The sequence below is a fragment of the Rosa rugosa genome, chromosome 1 (genome assembly GCF_958449725.1).
Source record: "Rosa rugosa chromosome 1, drRosRugo1.1, whole genome shotgun sequence".
NCBI lineage: Eukaryota > Viridiplantae > Streptophyta > Magnoliopsida > Rosales > Rosaceae > Rosa > Rosa rugosa.
In genome coordinates this window covers 56,133,928-56,153,527 of record NC_084820.1, presented here as the reverse complement: position 1 = coordinate 56,153,527, position 19,600 = coordinate 56,133,928, and the positions used below count along the sequence as shown (strand labels likewise).

The 19,600-nt window shown below is 36.1% G+C and overlaps 1 protein-coding gene across 4 annotated transcripts in view; it reads right to left on the bottom strand.

Annotated features, from left to right (window-relative positions):
* Positions 1-442: 442 nt before the first annotated feature.
* LOC133725578 (uncharacterized) overlaps positions 443-19,600 on the bottom strand; it is a 28,209-nt gene continuing 9,051 nt past the window's right edge. For 2 of the 4 annotated variants that reach the window (XM_062152870.1, XM_062152871.1), the window contains exons 17-47: positions 19,104-19,199; positions 18,859-18,960; positions 17,695-17,753; positions 17,451-17,553; positions 16,494-16,676; positions 16,295-16,411; positions 15,889-16,169; positions 13,620-15,175; positions 12,428-13,527; positions 11,665-11,793; positions 11,431-11,580; positions 10,202-10,771; positions 10,062-10,133; positions 9,492-9,932; positions 9,173-9,356; positions 8,329-9,088; positions 8,126-8,242; positions 6,889-7,162; positions 6,325-6,438; positions 6,165-6,248; positions 5,068-5,118; positions 4,807-4,986; positions 4,414-4,730; positions 3,994-4,335; positions 3,837-3,900; positions 3,312-3,458; positions 2,439-2,543; positions 2,047-2,157; positions 1,861-1,965; positions 1,708-1,777; positions 443-1,542 (exon numbers count right to left, since the gene is read on the bottom strand). In XM_062152870.1, the coding sequence (XP_062008854.1) occupies positions 854-1,542; positions 1,708-1,777; positions 1,861-1,965; positions 2,047-2,157; positions 2,439-2,543; positions 3,312-3,458; positions 3,837-3,900; positions 3,994-4,335; positions 4,414-4,730; positions 4,807-4,986; positions 5,068-5,118; positions 6,165-6,248; positions 6,325-6,438; positions 6,889-7,162; positions 8,126-8,242; positions 8,329-9,088; positions 9,173-9,356; positions 9,492-9,932; positions 10,062-10,133; positions 10,202-10,771; positions 11,431-11,580; positions 11,665-11,793; positions 12,428-13,527; positions 13,620-15,175; positions 15,889-16,169; positions 16,295-16,411; positions 16,494-16,676; positions 17,451-17,553; positions 17,695-17,753; positions 18,859-18,960; positions 19,104-19,199 (8,673 nt within the window). In that variant the 3' untranslated portion in view covers positions 443-853. Of the gene's footprint in view, positions 1,543-1,707; positions 1,778-1,860; positions 1,966-2,046; positions 2,158-2,438; positions 2,544-3,311; positions 3,459-3,836; positions 3,917-3,993; positions 4,336-4,413; positions 4,731-4,806; positions 4,987-5,067; positions 5,119-6,164; positions 6,249-6,324; positions 6,439-6,888; positions 7,163-8,125; positions 8,243-8,328; positions 9,089-9,172; positions 9,357-9,491; positions 9,933-10,061; positions 10,134-10,201; positions 10,772-11,430; positions 11,581-11,664; positions 11,794-12,427; positions 13,528-13,619; positions 15,176-15,888; positions 16,170-16,294; positions 16,412-16,493; positions 16,677-17,450; positions 17,554-17,694; positions 17,754-18,858; positions 18,961-19,103; positions 19,200-19,600 lie in introns of those variants that run through there. The other 2 variants (XM_062152872.1, XR_009854508.1) reach the window with 2 other exon arrangements.

Below are 19,600 nucleotides of genomic sequence, written 5' to 3'. Positions count from 1 at the left end.
GAAAAATAAAGTGGCTCAACTCATATCTTCTCAAATCTTCACAAGTTTATTTATCTTTAACGGCAACTTCATTTTCTTTTCTTTTTTCTCATTTATTTATCATTTTTATATATTGTTGAGGTCGGACTTGCATCAATTTCAAGCATATCTTTCAATAAGCTAATCGAAGGATCAATTAGCAATCTTGGAATATAAAATTTCCTCAAGCTGCTTGTGGACAAAAAATTAACCTCATTTTGCGTCTAATGCAATCATATTTGATAACTTAAATGGCATATTTGATAACTTAAATGGCAGGTTTCGTAGGCTCTTCCGTCTAATTTATTTTTTCTTTTTCTTATTAAAAAAAAAAATCCAGGTCGATAAACAGTCCCCATTTTTTCTCCCACTTCTCCCCTCGACAATAACCACAATTTGTGTAGTGTGTGTTGCTGGTCTAGTACACATCAAAAGCTTCAGTATTGTAGTTATTTACAAGTTGTATATGAACAACAGAACAAGAACTTCCCAAATCAGGAAACGAAAGCTAACCTACATCTTTTGGGCCAATAACCTACATCATAAAACTGTACAATCGTTTCTAGCTTCAATAACTATCTATCTAGTATTTACAAGTATGGAAATTACATCTGTACAAGCAACTCCAAAGGGTATAGGCTTGTTCTTTTTTGGACAAAGGGTATATAGGCTTGTTGCTAGGCTTCTAGCAGCACACCTGCTGTTTGGAAATCCATTCCTTCAAGATTGTAAAAGAAGCCCACGTATAGACCTTGTTGATATTAGTCTACTTCATTGCTAAACATGCAAAATCATTAACAGGACCTCCGTCAATTCAGTTCTTCAAAAATCTGACCTATTTGATATTACTTCGGTGCAGAATATTCCTACAACCCCAACCTTGGTCTTTTCCCAGTTCAATTGTAGACAATAAAACCTGTAACAAGTTCTCCGCATCTTCTTTGTGTTCCAGTTCCAAGTTAGTCTGAATGAGGGGAACAGTAGGATTATTCCAACGCACCGCCCTTGTTCCACTGCTTCTTTTGGCTAGCTGGTTTTGACGCAAAGGCGTATTTGAGCTGCTGCCGACTATATGAACTACTCCTTGATCGCAGTCAGCATGCATCGCACTCTCCAAATGAATTTCTGATTCAATCACCCATTTGAGATCAGAAGGAACACCACGAAATTCAGGCTTACCCAAGTCCACCAAACTCGAGCAGCTTACAATCAAAACCAGTCTCTCTGTGATGATGACAAATTTACCAGCTTCTTTAAGTTTCTTGCACATAACAAAAATTTCATCCTTGAGCCTCAAACTATCATCTGCCTCAACAAGTACTGATACTCCAACAGCTTCTTCCCAACAGTAAGGTCTTAAGGGATATTCTCGGCTTAGAGGCCTTGGAAGACGGACTCTAAAGCGCTGTTGTCCTGTTTGATAGATCCTACTTCGGTTTCTAATGCTCTGTGCAGTTTTTCCTGTAACTTCAAGAATACTAGCAGCTGGTTTGGCCACAAGTCCTGTAATACCTAAAGCTATGCCTGCACGATAGATACTGAAAACATGAAAGAATGGTCCAACAGCCAGGAAACCAACACCAATCATCTGTGTATTTTAGGTGATTAAATTGATTAACCTGTGGAGTAACATTTATATGGAGACAAATATGATAAGCTTATTATTACTGCATCCCAGCAATAAATTACCTGAGAGCACACCAGGAAGACCATGTTTCTCAGCTCCATTGATCGGTGATTGAAGAAGACCTGTGAGTCCCTGGAAATCGATAAAGTTTAAACAATTAAATAAACCTCAGCATCTAACAGACTAATCCACAAACTAATACACTATGTACATACCTCAAATACTTCATTGATAACACCTTTAGAGTGAGATGCTATACCAGTCTGTTGCTGTTGCACCCCTGAAACAGCCTGGTCATCAAATGTAAATGCCACAATTCCCTACAGATAAAAAAATCCAATTAATATTTTCCAAAGAAACTAGGGCATGGACTACACGAATGTTACTATATGAGCAGTTACCTTGTGTGCAGCTTTGCTGAATTGGGTGGCAGCATCACTTATAGCATAGACAGTATTACTTAGGAGACTAGTCGTGCCTTGTGCCATGCCAGTAATTAATCCAGTAGGGCTCTATCAAAGGTAAAAAAAATATTAATATCTCTAATATAGCCTCAAGGCTTCACCAAATTTTAAAATTCCTAGACTTCCCTTTGCTGCATGCCAATAGCTTGGTAAGTGACATGTGAAAAGGTTAAAAAGTAGGTAATGAACAATTTAACAGTTACTTCTAATATGAATGTTGGGAGTTTATCTTTTTCTCTAGCTGTTGTTTATCCATGTGAAGATACAGCGTTTAAAGGTTAGTACTGATAAAAAAAACGAGGAAAGGTCAAATATAACAAAACACTAACCTGAAAAATGCTTCTAGCAGGCACTGACAAGAAGTCTCTAATGCCAAGCCCCAAACTCCTTGCAAATCCCATGGGATTGCCAATTACACCAGCTGAACCAAACACCTGTAAATTCAGCAATTATGGGGCCATAAGCAGATTTGTCAATGAACTTTCTGATGGAGGTAAGACGGAACTCCTTACACCCTCATATAAATGCAAATACTTTCGAGACTATAAAGTACTAAGCTCCGAATCTAGCAGAAGATGAACAGATGTTAAGGTATCGTACAATTGCATAGATAAATATTAGACTATCTAGTGTATTTGACACACGGACCGAACAAGAGGTGCAAGTTAGTTAAACATATCTTAATTGCAGGCTAGCAACACTTATGAGAGAACTCATTTCTGTTCTATTTCCCGTCAAAAAGTAGAAGAGACTAATAAACCCAGGTTACAAAGGATTTTTTAATTCTATTTTATTATTACAATATTATAATTTTTATTTTATTTTATAAACTCATAATGAGAGTGAATTTACCATTGACAACCGAACATCTTGTAAAAGAAACTTTCAATAACACAAACTTGAAATATATTCCACTCTTATAGTAGAGTCTACAGACTACATCCACAGAGCAGTAAGAACATTGACAACGAATACTTTAGCTGGCTGAGATCTTCATGACACAAGTTAATCACCATTCCTATGGTTAAACTAATGAATTGTGATCAAAAGAAGAAGAAAATCACTCACTCTTACCAACTCTCTCAAGAAAGCATAGCAGATAAGTTTTAACATTTACCTTATCCATCTCATGAAGAAGTTGCCTAGCAGATAAGTTCTACCAACTCTCTAAAGAAAGCCTAGCAGATAAGTTTAACATGTACCTTATACATCTCATGAAGAAGTTGCCGAGTATAATGCCTCATAAGGATCTCTTGTAGAGACTCCAAGCTAGCAATTTGATGTGCAATTGTCAACTGCTTCAGATGAATTCGTGCACCCTCCACATCAGCAAGAGCCATCAGACCTCTCTGCAATGAACTACTAGTGTGAGTATGAAATATAAATTACAATTCACACGTGTCAACCTTGCCTTAGAAGAAGAAGAAGAAAAATGAAAGAGAAATTAGCCACCAATTTACAATAGAGGACAAGAAGTCCTCAACTAACCTAACTGAACTTATTATTAAAAAGAATGAAAAAAGACTTCGAGATGGCAATATTAATCAAATTACTGCAGCTTCCAATCCAATTATAAGCTAATAGCGAATAATGTCTAAAACAGTTCATATGTTACCTCTTCACATATACTATTTCACAGTATGCCTGTTCCACACAATCTTCATATTTTGAACTCAAATTTTTTTGCAATTATTGTATTTACATAAGAGAACATTCATACTACTTACATGAATAACAGATTCTCCTGCTGCAAGAATTCCATTTCTAAGCATCCATGGAGTGCTGGAAAAGCTATGCAAACAAAAACCTAACATGTCAAGTGGCAAAATTTAAGATAAAACTAAATATCCCAGAAGCATTTCTCCTTATAGTTTACTAACTCACCTTAGGGTCAACTTGATGGGAGAAAATTCAAACACTTCTACATATATCTTTTTCTGTCTTCTAGCTAAAAGGTAAATTTGCTGCCAAGGAGCTCCAATTGGAACTATTGAAGGTAGTGAGAGTCTCTGCTTGTGGTTTTCATTAAGCAGAGGAACATTCATTAAGTGAAGTTGGTTATCAGTTGCATACGCATCCATTGAGCCAGCATCATTAGAAGGATGGTGCAGGAACGGATCTGATAATGGCAAGACTCTACTCTGGAACCTTGAAGATACATTTCTTATGAAGCCAAATAGGCTTAATATCAATTCTTGTTCAAGCTCAAGACAAACATCTGCAACTCTGCAAGTTTTGAATGAAAGAAAGTAAGCAATTATAAGTGTTAAGCAATCAAACTGTTCTAAATGCAGCAATGTACACCTTAAGCTTATGTATTCAAACGAAACCAGTGAGACATCTTTCTTCCTCCACTTAGATACAGCTAGGCAGAATACAGGTTCAAAATTGCGAGAAGTCCTTTGCAAAATCCTTTCACTTGGTTTAATGTCATCCTCCCTAATTACATGGCCAGCTGGATTGTTTTTGTACTCACGATCAAAAGACAACATAACAGGATATGGGGAAGATCGAAGCTGATTATCGATTTGCAATAATGCGATTTGGAAGGAAAGTTTTTGTTGATCCAAACTCTGTACCAGATCAACTGTAATGCTCTTTGCACATATAAAAAGCAACTCCTACAAAAGATATACCAGATGAACAATGTTTCACAAAGGTCTATGTACCCGGAGTATAAGATAGAATTCCACCTACCTGAGGGTGAATATTGATCAAAGAGATGCCAATCTGTTGAATAAAAACTGAAATTCTTTCCATGAAACCAATAAACTTGTCCTGTTTCTGTTCATGCTTCCCCTTCTCTTTTAAGTGAGGTAGACTAATACTTCTGTTGTCATTCAAGACATGGTAACTTGAATCAATAACATGGAGGACCTGCAAGAGAGGAGATAATCACTAAGCTGATAAAGATAAGTACCGGTTGTTCACTGCATGTCCCAAGTGTAGGAAATGTACCTTTGTTGCTCCCTCAACATGGATGGATATATGCAATGTTCTCTCAGGTTTCTGATGACAAATATTAGCACAAATCAAACATTTACTAACCAACATGGAACCACCATAAATAATACGTGTCTTTAGTATCGTTAACCAAAAAGTTCTAGCAAGTATTCAAACAAGAAGTAAACTAAGACCCATTGACCAAACGTTGTCAATAATAACATATATTTTGTTTTGTGCAACCATGACGTAAATGAAGATCATTTTATGCCCATTCTGCAAAATATATTTCTACATATAATATCTATATATGTTTCAGTGATGCCATTGCAATGAACTTTTACATGTTGCAAATGAACCTGAGCTAATGCTTTTTGAGTCATTTTAAAAGAAACCAAAAAGCACAAAAGCAAAACTCAAAATCAACCTAAAACGACGAAAAAAGAGCATCAAATCAGATAAAATATAAAAAAGCAATCAAAGAGCCTTTAGCCGAAGAGTAGGGAAAAAAAAAAACTTAAAAAAAAAAAACCTTTGAACACTTGAGACGATACCATTTCAAATCCCATGCCAAAAGGTCTCAAACCAATAGTTGAACTTTTAACAAATCTGGAAAAATGATCTCTTAATTGCATGATACACGACTGCTGTAGTTCATCAGACAGTGTGGTTTATTAATTTGTAGGGAAATCAAAAAAAACAATTTAAGAAGCCACTTTTACTATATATGCCTTCAGCTCAACACAAATGCATTCATAAACTATATAATAAAACCATGCCTATATAGTAATACACTGCTAAACTGCCATCTGTTAAGGAAAACAGAGGAATCTACTCCTGACAAAAGAAAAATTTATTCATGCATTATCTTAGTTATATATTCATGAAAATTAAAACATTAAAAAAAAATTGCGTTAAACTACCATCCATTAAAGACAAATTATCTTAAAATTTTCCATAAGAAAAGTGTGATAAGTTGTACAAATATTCTTTGAAAACTCTTTATGAGAGTTCGAAAAGCACAGGACAAGTAAGAAATATTGAAACCGACAAGTTTCTCCCAAACCACACATATAATTTGTTATGAAAATTTATAGTTGTGGAAGAAGCACCTCAGGAGATGATGGTAATTGCACCGGACTGTATTCTTTTACATCATCAAGAGCATATGACCCTAAAACACGCTTACCAGGTACCTGACATTAGCAAAATTTATTTAGTAAAGATTGTGTCTATGTAATGTTATAATTAAAACATAAAAAAGGCATGTACCTCCACAGTGAGACGATGTGGATAGCATGGTTCGTCCCAGGCATAAGGGCAAGAAGTGTAAGACTGAACAATAGTCTCAAAGGTTTCACACCTTTGTTGGTAGATCCTTAGCCTCTAAATTGATCAAGTAAAGAAAAAATAGTATAGTCAATGGTAATGGTAACTTGGTATAAGGTTGAAATGCAAAAGAGATTTCATAAACTTTAGCAAGCATGTTTCACTCAACAGAATAGATGAAGATTGTCAACAATACATTTTCACAGTTGCTTATGGGCTCACAATAGTTGCGACATAAAAACTAAAAGTAATCTCCTTAACAAGATGGTTAACAATTAATGATATAACATTGACACAGTACGCAATACTTTTGAGAGAGATTTAGACAGAAAAAATAGAAACAGACAAACTATTTGTATAGCTAGACGAAGAGCAGAGAAAAGTATAGCTAAATGAAGAAGAAGAAGAAGAAAAATACAAAGTGCTATTACAGAACTAAATGATAGTGAATTAAACTGCGTTGGAATATAGAGTAGTTTTCCAATAAAGTTAATTGTTGTAACCAACCTCGTTAGTAAAATTATCAACCCTGTAGGGCATATACCCAGTCTCATCATCTGATACAAGAATCAAGTTTGTCCCAGAATTTCCATAGAAGTTTCCAACAATCTTTTCATCTCCCACAGAGACGTCGGCATTTTGCACTTCAACCCGTATCATATTTAAGGAACCAGAGAGATAATTCCGCATTTTCACTTGAGTGTCACCGAGATGGTCTGGCAAGAAGCCACCTGACCATTGCCATCCTGGCTCATTATAACGAATTGAAACGAGTAACTCCCTGCAAAAGGGATAGAAGATGAATAAGCAAAGAATAAAGAGAAACAAAGGTTAATACACAAGACTAATAAATGAGATCCCAAAGAAATGGAGGAAACAAGTGGGCAGGATGGCCATCAAAACTCCTTGTTTGGAAGATGAAAGATGAGAAGTGGCAGCAAAACCTTATTATTAAGCAGCTAAGTTACACATCTCTTTTTTTTTTTGCCTTTTTTTCTTTTTTTTGTCGTTTTCTCCCAATTGGAGTATTGTTACATGTGTCTTGAAAAGACAATTCAGTTTGGTATTATGTACCCAAAAGCTCCCCATTGCACATCAAGCCATGGTCAAAGAAGAAAACGTATTGGTAGTTTAGTACCATGGCCTTATGGCAAAAGAGTCTTAATGAGTTCAAGCATTTTGGTTCAACAAAACTCCAAACAACATGTTATAGGGAACAAGAATTTATGGGAAAATAAGGAAAAATACAAACAGAGTGGCAAAAGGGGATGGACACGTAGTCCATCTAGGTAACTATAGAACACAATCCAAAATGAAACAAATAAAGCCACACTCCACGATAGAATTACTGTCCAGTCAAGTATCAGAACATTTAAGATCTTTGTTTTTCCTAACAGACTTTTTTGAAGAAAAAAAAAAGCGTACAATTCTTACGACAGGGTGACCTGTGGAAAACATAACCTACCTTCCAAACTACTAAAAAGAATGAAAGTCAGCACAGAATATACAGCACCAATACAGAACATCACAAGCAGACTCAGACACTAGATTCCCAATCCAAGAATAACAGATAATAACTAGTCCCTGGATTGAAAAGATACCAAAGCCCATAAAGACGACTAAAGCAGAACTCTCTCCCACATATGATCCAACTCCTACCCCCTAACATATATAAGATCCTCTTTACATCTTCCATTCAAAGTCAGAAAAATCAAGATGATCCAACATGTAAAAGGCAATTTACCTGGTTGTATCCATCCAGTGAAGATGAGAATGTTCACCTGTACCCAATTGAAAAGAAAATTCGGTTCCTTTCTGCTTATAACATAAGTTCTTACTGCATGCATTGCTGATGATGTACCTGCAAATAAGAAAATTTTAACATTATTCCGACCTATAAACTACGCATATGAACTAAGAACAGATGGCTGCAATAATTATTGTCACCTAGGTTGGAAGGTAATTGCACTTGTCCTCCCAGCAAATGGTGCGGCAACTGCACTGGACGTAATGGACATCACAAAAGCCGCATTTGACGATGGTTGAGGAACAAGGACAGTAGTTGAACCACTAGGTGGAATAAGGGGAAATGAACTTGACCATAGAGAATTTGGCATCTTTTCTGTTACATATTCAGGCATACACCTACTCACTCTAACCATTACTTCACCAGCAGAGGAAATCAGATTAGGGGAGAACATGCATGCCCTTACTCTTCCACGCTCATAACCACTAGAGTTTAAATCTTTTGAGGTCAACTGACTGCTTGAACTCGATCTATTCTGTGAACTGTGGGAAAGTGAGTTTTCCCTGTCTAAATTATGTTTGCTTAAAAGCTCATGATAGTTGTCTTCAGAGTAAAGAGGCTTGCTAAAACTTATTTCTTTGTGAGTTGTAGCATTATCTCTAATTGAGACAATGTGAACTCTTGAGGAAGAACTTCCCATTGTATATGAATCTCTAGCATTTGGATTATGGTTAGAAGATACCAGACCAAGACCATCCTTTTTTCCCTGAAGTACTTCTTGATCAACCATATCATAACAAGAAGGCACAATGCAGCTTACTCCTTTCATTTCACTGGCAGATTCAGAAATGAAGAGCGGAAAGCCAGTGCAATTATATAACAGAAATGGAACAGAGATAAAGAGTTCCCTGGCTCCAGAAAATGCATCCATCACCTTTTCCACTGTGACATACATTGGACCTGAAACAAAGACACCAATACCATCAATAATTCTACCAAGCATAAAGTTATTTTTAAGGAAAGATTCAACAATACAAGAAATACCATTTGTTGAGTCTCTGTCGAAGGTCACAATTTCAGAAAGTGAGAACTTCGTTCCAACAAACTTGGCCTTTTTACAGAATATTTCAGTACGTGGAAAATCCAAAATAGCTGTTTTAAATCCATGCATATGGATCTCCAATCTCAGCTGATGAGAAGGATCAACATTATGAAAAGAAGTTTCCACCTGCAGAAAAATAAATATAAAAAATAATAAAGAAACTGTCTTCAGTAAACGTATTACTTTTACTTAAGGATGCAGTAAAGGTGAAAGTAGCAAAGAACTCCTTAATCAGTCAAACAGATCTACTTTATGACAAACCTCTGAAAGAAATGCAGTCCGGGTAATCCCACCGCTTTCTATCGTCAGTGTCACTGCATCGGGAAGATAGTTATTCACTACTAAAGGGATACTGAGGACTACTTGGTGAATAAACTGCTTTTTTGCCTCGTCCTTGTGCAATATTTGACCACCACTTGCAACTGTTTGCTTTAAAGAACTCTTTCTTGACCTAACAGGTGAAGGTAAACTGACGTTTCTAACTGAGATACAACAGCGAAATGGATCACTATTGGGATGGGCTGGATAGCAAGCAAAAGACTTGAGAAATCCAATTTTGCCCTCCTGAGAAAGCAGGTTTGAGAGGTTATAAACTTCACTCCAGAGATGAGAATCTCCAATTGGACGCCATCTAATCCTACCAGCTTCGGCCAAGTGTAGAGGCAGCGGTAACTCTTGACCAGGATATATTGGATCTAAGATCTGAAATAGTATTATTAGTACAAAATTATCAATGGACAAAGATATAAAAAGAACTACCTATCGTAACTGACCAAAACAGAAAACTAAGATCGCAGATCACAGAAATGAAAAACGAATATTTGTTTCTACCTTTGGGGACACACCAAATGGAATATCAAATCGCAGCTCCAATGGCATGGAAGTTGAATTCGAAAGTATAACCTAACAGAAGAAGTGTAAGAGATTTTCGATAAACATAAATTCATGCCATAACTAAGTTTGTGCAATACCGTTGAGTATAATCGGATTAATTTGCTGTACCGCTGCACTGAAACATCAAAGACAACAGGAACAACAAAACCAGCATTGGCATTTGTTCTATGGTTTTCCATATTGTCACTGTATGACATAGAAAAATCAACCTCAAAGTAGGTAAGTCCTACAAGATCCATTGAAATCGGTTCAGAAGGCACTGATGTTCCATCAAGTTGAATGGTAATATACTGATGGCGAACCCCATTTGCCTTCTGGTCAAAAAGTCTCTCAGAGAAGTGTGCTGGCTTAACATGAATAAGTTGTTTCTCAGGAGTATTATCGATATATATTGGAATAGAAGAACCTGGTTGCACATATTTTCTATTCGTTTCTGAGACATCCAACTCATCAGAATTAATTGCGCCTTGATAAACGTGATATGCTAGAGGTAGCGATGTCAAGTTTTGAAGTACATAAGGAGCATATTTTCCTGCATATGTGTGCTTAGCAAACGGAGAATTTAATAACTTCTGGCTTTCAGGAAGATCATTTGGACTCACTATAACCCAAGCATCCTTGATCATCTCAACTGTCCTGAAAACACACTGTAAAGAACAAAAATCAGATGTGTACAAGACTTAACAATTTAATAGAGCCAAGGTAATTCACCATATAGAAAATAACCTAGTCACTGAATGTTTTTAATATTACCTTACAAACTAGTCTAAACGATTGAGGCATCTTTACAATCCATGTTACAATGAGCTCAACAATAGATTGTAGGGACATTTCCTAGTCTATCCACTGTTGTAATCAGTTGAACTGACATCCATGGCTAAAGTACGAGATATGCATTCCTTAAAAGGACCCACTCTAGAATGAAATCTAAACTACTGACAAACTTCCAAAACTGTTTGGCCAAATGTACCCCGCACATAGATGCAAACTATTATCCAAATCAAAAAGTAATAGATCATCTAAACTGAAACTCAGTATGTCCAACAAACTTGACGATGATATGGTATCATTGGAAATACAAATTACAATTTGATTGATTTATTGCAGAGACGATTGTTGAAAGAAGAATCAAGAAACAGGCGGTTCTAAGGGAATAAATATGATCAATGGATATGCTTCTCTATATGCAGTTATCAATTTAATAAGTTGTCACATTTCATAGGTTGAAAAAGGAAAAAGAAAAAATAAAGGCTTAGTAAAATGTTTAAAGGACATGGCAGGCTAAGGAATTCAGTGAAGTTCGCACCTCTATAAGGGATTCAGTGAAGTTCACATTAAGGTGTGCAGCTGATTTCAGATGGACATCTGTCAAATTGGAGCTGCTGAGACTCATCTCTTGTTTTCTAATCACATTGACCTCAAACTGCCAAGGTTCAATAAAAGGCTCCCAGAACACCTTCAGTCATTTTAAGCAGATAAGGAAGCTATTAGAATAACATTTACACCGTATTAGATGTGGAAGTAGAAGTTTATAGTATACCTTGTGAATGTTATTGTAGTTCACTTGAAGGTCACCCGAAACTAAACCTTCGAGGTTATTTTCAGTCACAATGATATGCAAGAGGACGTTCCCCAAAAGAAGCTGAAACAGGGGTCCACTACAACTCCACTGTGTCAAAGGAAACACAAATTCTTAGCAAAGAAACTTCAAAAATTGAGACCGCCAAGAAACTTCAAAAACAAACGAGCTAGACCAATATTGACCTAAACACATAGTTCCTTGTTTCAAAAGTAGCATGACTTGATACACGCAAATGAAAGGAAGCACAAATTCTTCGCTAGGAAACTTCAAAAATTGAGACCGGCAAGAAAGTTCAAAAACAAACAAGCCAGACCAATATTGACCTAAACACATAGTTCCTTGTTCAAAAGTAGCATTACTGGATACACGCAAATGAAAGGAAGCAGAAATTCTTCGCAAGGAAACTTCAAAAATTGAGACCGGCAAGAAACTTCAAAAACAAACGAGCCAGACCAATATTGACCTAAACACATAGTTCCTTGTTCAAAAGTAGCATGAATATTCATGCAAATGAAAGTAAATGAAAGACAGATACATAATTATCATATAATTTAAATTATGAAAGATAAAAATAAAAAGAGTAAAAACGTAAAATGCTAAAATTAAGAACTGCAGAAAAGTAAGAAAGCATGACGGTGGTTTCCTTACAACAAGGAACATAAAATCAGGGCATATGAAAATGGCCAAATTATTGCTTTAGAAGTCAGGAAGGTCAACATACCCTTCCATCGCTTAGCAGAAAAGAAACCTTCCTAAGCTGGACTTTAACATCAATTCTACCAAAAGAAAATTGAGAAGGCCCTCCTTCAGCAACACTGAATTGTACACCATGCCAGAAGTAGAGAATGCTGTGTGAAATCCATACATCTAAATGATCACATTGAACATCTACTTCAACATGCATAAGCTCCATACGGTTATTTATGTCAGCTACCAAAAGCACCTGAGATATTTGGAAAAAGGGTGAAGATTGAACACTTCCATCCTGGCTTACCAATACCATGCCCTCCAGTTTTTCTATGTTGGATTTCACTTTCACATTTGTTCCATCAACAAAAAGTTCACTACTTCTACTGCACAAAGTAACTGCAATGGAACTAAAGGCTTTTGCTTCAACTATGTCAGATAAACCATTTGTAGAGCCATCTCCATGACATTCCTCTCCCTGATATTCCCCAAAAGCTCGGTCACCGATCCAAACAGGTACGTAAAATGTAATGAAAATATTCTCTGAGCTCACAATGAGGACATCAGTGTCCTGCTCCAAGTTGTCTGGCAGACTTGCAGATGATTGTCCAGCACAAGATTTGAAAAAGTCAACAACCTCATTCCAGTAAGACAAATGTAACCACACTTCAACACAAGGCAAGGAAACATGAAGTTCATTTACACCATCTTTTTCTTTGGTAAGAGAAAATTCAAGAACTGACGAAGTTGAGCTTGTGGACTTGCATCTTGCTAATACAAAAGAATTAGGTAATGAACATATTTCTAGGGAAGAAAAACTTAGAGCTACACTTAAGAGAGTGTCATTTCTCAATGATGCAGAGCAGATGAATTTCATTTCAGCAGTAGTAATAGGGTCTTCCGAGACTCTTTGGCAGGGATTCAACTGTATCAACAATGAATTGATATAGCATCTAACTTCGGTGTAATTAATGCTTGAAACTACAGGTGGAACTGCATTTTTCTGTGCTAAGCACCTTTTTGACTGAAGAAATTGTAGAACATCAGACTTGAAACATTCAGATACATCAGAAACTACAGAAAATTGATTTATGATATCATTTAGCCCCTCAAATCCATAAAAAAAGTGATAATCTGCAAGAAAAGAAGAGAATGGATCAACAACTTATACAAGATAATAGTGAAATAATTTTGGTTAAACTTGAATATGAAAGACGAACTCCTACCCTCAGGCTTAAGCTGACAGTTTCCAACTCTGATCATGACACAAATGTTTGAGGGAGAACTTTCACATGACGATTCACTTTCACAAGGTATTTTCACCCAAACGTCAGCACATAGGGAAGCAATTAACGGAACATCTACAGAGGAACTGTATTGATTGTCCTTGAAAGACAGGAATGATAGAAACAAGTCTCGTCCAAATAAATTTAAACAATGATTTCTTTTAGCAAGTTTATCAGTCGGGACCCAACATTCATGTGGAATGTCCTTCAATACATTATTCGAACTGCTTTGAATAAATGTACAGTAGAACTGCTGAAGTTCACTCTTTAGAAACTGACCCTCGTTGCTTTCCACGGGCACAACTAAAACAGAGTCCAGTATCTCAATCTTGTAGATAAAGGAACATTCACTTTCACTTTCAGTATCTTCATGCCCTATGGTGACAAGCTGGTCATTAGAATCTGAACTCCAATCAGACAATGAAAAGTAACCAATTATTATGGCCAGATATTCAGGAGGTAAGATGCAATATACATGCTGTATGCTGAAGCATAGTTCAACATGTGAACTCAATGGCCCACATTCTTTCCTCACACGTACATTTAAAATAGGAGATAAATTCGAGACCGAGGGGCCCCACAGAAACTCGCGTAAATTCTGTGACGACCAAGATGAACTGAGAACTAACCCTTCAGTAGAACACAATATATCAAAGCTGTTTTGAGAAATTAATACTGAAGAGTTGGACCTAGGCAGGGTAATTGTTCCAACAATGCATTTTGAATCATGAAAATGCACTCTGATTCCACAGAGATCGACATCAATTACAAGCGGACTACTTGTAGTAGCAGAACTCCCACACGCAGCAGAAGCTTCAACCACAGATGAGTACTTCAATGCTGGGGCATGAAACTTTTTAGATACCTCCTTTATGCTGGATTGTGGGCTGCTGATTCTGCTGTCCCTTAAACTGAAATACTTTCTCCACTCGGGACTGGCATAAAGCAAAGAACTTTCAAGATTACCAAGGGAACCAGCATTTGATAGCATAACAAAAGGAAAATGATCTAAAGGTATGCTTGCATACTCAGAGGACCCAGTTTCTACAAAGTTGGAGAAACCAAACCTTTGAACCCCAAAACCAGGAACACTTTTTGGATACCTAGCATCCACAGATGAGCTCAAGGTGTTCTTACCAGGATTAGATGCACCATATGTAGAAAGTTTATCAAAAAATGCAACCAGAAGCCGGATAACATATGGGTAGCAGTGGAGATCACCGTTATTCAAGCATATTCTACATTTTTGAGGAACTGTCTCCTTCGGATGAGATTCATATTGTAAAGTAAAGCATGCTTCATTATTTCCAACGTTGTTGGCAAAATGATCATTTCTATTGTCAATCCCAATCTCATGTGGGTGTAAAGCATTCATAGATGATTGATTTCCAGATGAATACAAAATCCGACTATCACTTTTATCAGCCAATTTAGAAGTGGTGATACTCAATGCGTTCATTACGATCCAGCATTCCTCAATTTTTGAAAGCGAATAACTGCACATTGAAAAACAGAGCATCAACTTCTTTTCTCTCTCTTTTTTTATTTTTTTATGTGGGAGGGATAAGAAAACTTCAATCTATTAACTAAGGGACTTAAGAAAAAAGATGTCGCCTATCCAGCACAAAATAAAGCAACAAAACAACAAGGAACTCCACTAAAAGAAACCCCTTAGTCCAAAAGGGCAGACCAATTCAAGAGAAGCAAATTTATGGGAGCACCCAGTGTTTAGCAAAATAATCAATCAGGTAACAGAACAGTCACCTCTTCCTTTATATCTTTACAGCTGTCCTTTCCCACCAAACTACCCAAAAAGAAGCCAAAACAGAATAATTCCATAGAGCAACAACTTCAATATCAGCAACAGTTCTTACAGATTAAATGCTCCATGCAAGCAAACACTTTTTTTGTTTTGGCTAAACACATACCGTTAAAGAAAAAAGGAAGAAAATTCATGGTAGGATGGAAAAGTCCATGACCACCAGACCTATACTTCTCAAGCAAAAAGATGAATACTTCTCAAGCAAAAAGATGAACAATCAAGAATCAAAATTATGGTCTAGTATCTCTGACATGCAATCATGCTACAAGTTTATCAAACCTATTGAATGGTAAAAGGTGCAGGTGTGTTCAATTGTCAGATTTCAAGAATGCTTCTATCGAGACAAGTCTAAACGTATGCACTAACAAAAATCAGAAAGCTAAATACCCCATGTCCAATTGTTGGAATTTAAGCATGAATGACGAGCTATTTTCTTTCTCATTTTCCAGTTCGACTTCAATCTTCACTGTCTCCAGTTTGATATTGGTAGAGAAACCGAAAACAGGATTCCCTAATCCATTTGATGTGGCATCAAGTGAATCAATACTTTCCAAGGGTAGAGAATCAAACTTCAATTGCAGAGCACCTAGATATTCTATCAATCCCAGCATTGCAGCATATATCGATGGAGAAAAATGTGCATGAAGTGATGATACAATGACACAAACCTGAGATCAAAAGAAGAACTGATAAACACAGAATTGATACATATGATTCCTATGCACCCTAAATTTCAAAACTGCTAATAAGAGGAGTACATCAAATGAAAAGTTATTACTTTCAACTGTCTTACCTCCAACTGTTTCAATATTGACTTATCTTGGATCAAGCAAAATGCAAAGGAGACAGAAGGACTAAGTTTCTCCAAGATAGAAATTGGAGAAGAATGAGAAGGCATCGTTACCTTCAACTGCACATAACTTTATCGTTACTTATTTGATCCTTAAAAATGTAATAAAACAAAAAAGGGTACAGTCTGACAAGAACCTGACCTCAAAATCATTTAACTTGACCTCATAGTGATCGTACAGATCTTGAATTTGGACGCACGGAGAAATATTACAGCTGGAAACTGAAGTTAAGAACTTTTTCAGAGTATAAAATTGTTCCTCATCTGATGGCTGAGATCCCATATCACATTTAGTCCTAAAAAGAAGAGAGCCTGCTTCAAAAACCTGTCAAAATTTGCATTAAAAAGAGGGAAAAATCGAGCTTATTTTAAAGTTAACGATATCAACTATCTACCATTATTTTCACAAAGCACATGCATGGATAACAACTTGGTTAAAGATTAGTTTGGCCTTGGAGCCAATCAAAATTTTTGGTTAGTTTATTTTGTATTGGCTTCTTTGTGATTGGTTATGATAAGAGGAGAGAAGAATCAGAGAATATGAGTTGGCAACCCATCTTTTTCTTCCTCATCTAGCTCCATGATTTGCAAGGCTAAGTACTGGAGAAGTTTGTTGTAGCTTGGATCATTGCTGATGGCAGGCGCAACGCAGTTGATGTGGTTCAAAGAAGAAAAACCTAATGATTGCATTTTTCTGCACTGGCATATAATGAGTGAAGGTGAGGCTTAAAGTTGTAACCATTTATTTAGGGGAGTGAAATTCACACTCCATGTTTCCTTTTTTTGTGTCTAAGTTTTGTCTTTTGTAGTGTGGATTGTAAAAATGTGACTTAAGACACTAAAAAAGGAAACATGGAGTGTGGATTATAAAATGGGGAGTGTGAATTTCACTCCCCTTTATTTATTCCATGTCCGATTACATTAGATATAGAGAGGAGGGTGTTTAGAGAAGCTGGATTGGATTCGGTTATCCCATAAAATGTAAGTTTTGTTTCTACAATTTTCATCATGTTAATAAGTTATGGCCACTCAGACAAAACAAAAAGAACAAATATACATATGAAGATATTGACAATATTTTGTTAATCAACGAAATTACCAAGTTATGTGGATCGGATATTGGATCTCTCCAAGGAACATTTATGATGATATTGAAAATAGTAACATCCCACACCACTTTCCTATGACGTGATAAAAGGTATCTGCAAGCAAAAAAGCATTGAATAACAGAACATAAGCAAATATCATACATGAGTTCGTATAACTAAGCACAATCATGGGAGTAAACAAGCTTGGAGGGTCGAGACAAATAGCACATTGCAAGTGGCAAGAAGAAAACTTACTCAGCTTTCGACAACAGTCGACCATTGACATTTTCTATCCCATTTAGCGACAGAAGGACCTGCAGCAGATCATATTATCAGGTATTAAAATGAGAAATGAACAGAGAAATAAATAAAAAAAGGTATGCTCTATTTTTTCCCTCTCTCTCTCTCTCTCTCTGTGCACATATCCATTGAAAAATTACTCATGGAGGGAGGTGTGGTTTGTCAAAAAGGAGTGCCAATTCCCTTAATTTTTCCTTCTTGTCATAAACGGTTAGAAGATGGTTATCAGTTCTCAATAATATATACTGTGAAAAATAATTAAAGCAAGGCATATCACAAACCCAAAAATGTCGAGAAAGGAAATAATATCAAATATAAGTATGAAGAATAATAAAAATATTGATTTATTTACCAATAACCAGATCTATCAAGAGAAAAATATAAGTATAATGTGTAACTGAATTCAGTCGATCAAAATTTTACAAAATAAATGATGACAGGAAGGGAAAGTGCAACTATTATGTCACTTTCTTCCAACCAAACTTTCCCCAGATAATGCACCTCTAGTTAAACAGATGAACAGATTCATAATCTAATATGCACAGCACATCTCTATAGCCCATGTAACTTTCTGCATATTTAACTTCTCAACATCTGGACAATTGAGCGACTTGAATTCCTAGAAGGGGCTTTCTTAGTAGCATACTGATCCAAATTTTGGGGTTCAATCAAAAATCTGAAACCCATATAATTTCAGTCTAAAAACTTTCAGAACAAGGAATTTTTTATTTCTTAAAAAAATAAAAAATAAAAATAATAAAAACCTTCTGATGAAAGAAAAAAGGTACAGGAGCTGGGGACAAGTTCACAACAGAAAAGAACTGGAACAAAACGTCATCAACAAAAGAAACATCAGGAGCACAAAACTAGCCTAGGAGATACAAAGCCCTGAAAAATCAGCTACAGCAGCCATCCAGACTTTGAGAACTAGGAATTGATATCTAAAATCTTGAAATAAAAAATACATGTATATCGATTGTTACCTTCCAGGCTGACTTTATGTGAACCAAAAAAATAAGTGCGTATAAAGTCTTAAAAGAGTGGCTCATAAATAAGCATGGCAAAGCCGCCAAAATAAAAAATAAAAAACTCTGGGAAATAATATAACCCAACTCTTACCCTTCCATGCTGACTTTCAAAGGATTTTAAAGCTCCAAGAAAATCCATCAACTTTAAGAAAAATTCTGCATCAACGGTGACTTCTAATGGTTGAAGCACCCCCTGAGTAGAAGTGTTCCAGTAATGAAACTATCAATAAAAAACTTCCTGAATAATAATAACCACCAAAATCTATCCAGAGATACCCAAGAGAGGATCATTAAACAACGTATTTGGTATATCAGAGAAATAGAGGGTAATAGTACCTTAATGGACAATTCAGCCTCGAGGTCTGATGATACATCCACTTGCAATTTACAGGAAGGATTCTCGTTTTCCAGTTCGTTCTTCTCATTATTAGGCTGAAAATAAAGAAGGTCAATCACAGGAACTGATCCATATACGATTGCCTCTACTAAAAATTAACTTCATAAAGGTAAATGAGTCTCTCGGTCAATGACATTATTTGAGCTACATTGTTGAAAGAAAGGCCATCCAGTCAAGAATCTTAATGGTTTGGAAATACATAAAATTTATGCTGCAAGAAACAGTATACCAACAGCCTAAGACCTGATTCTGAAAGCAAAATGCTAGCAATTTTGTATTTCTTAATAAATTGAGTATATTTCCAAGTACTGAAGACCATTAAATATCTCCTTTGGTTTCACAGAATCACTTAATACCTAACTTAACAGATCATTTACTGCTGAAAGTCTTAAAGTCCAATAAAAGAGTGTGTCTGCCGACATACAAAAGAAAAATG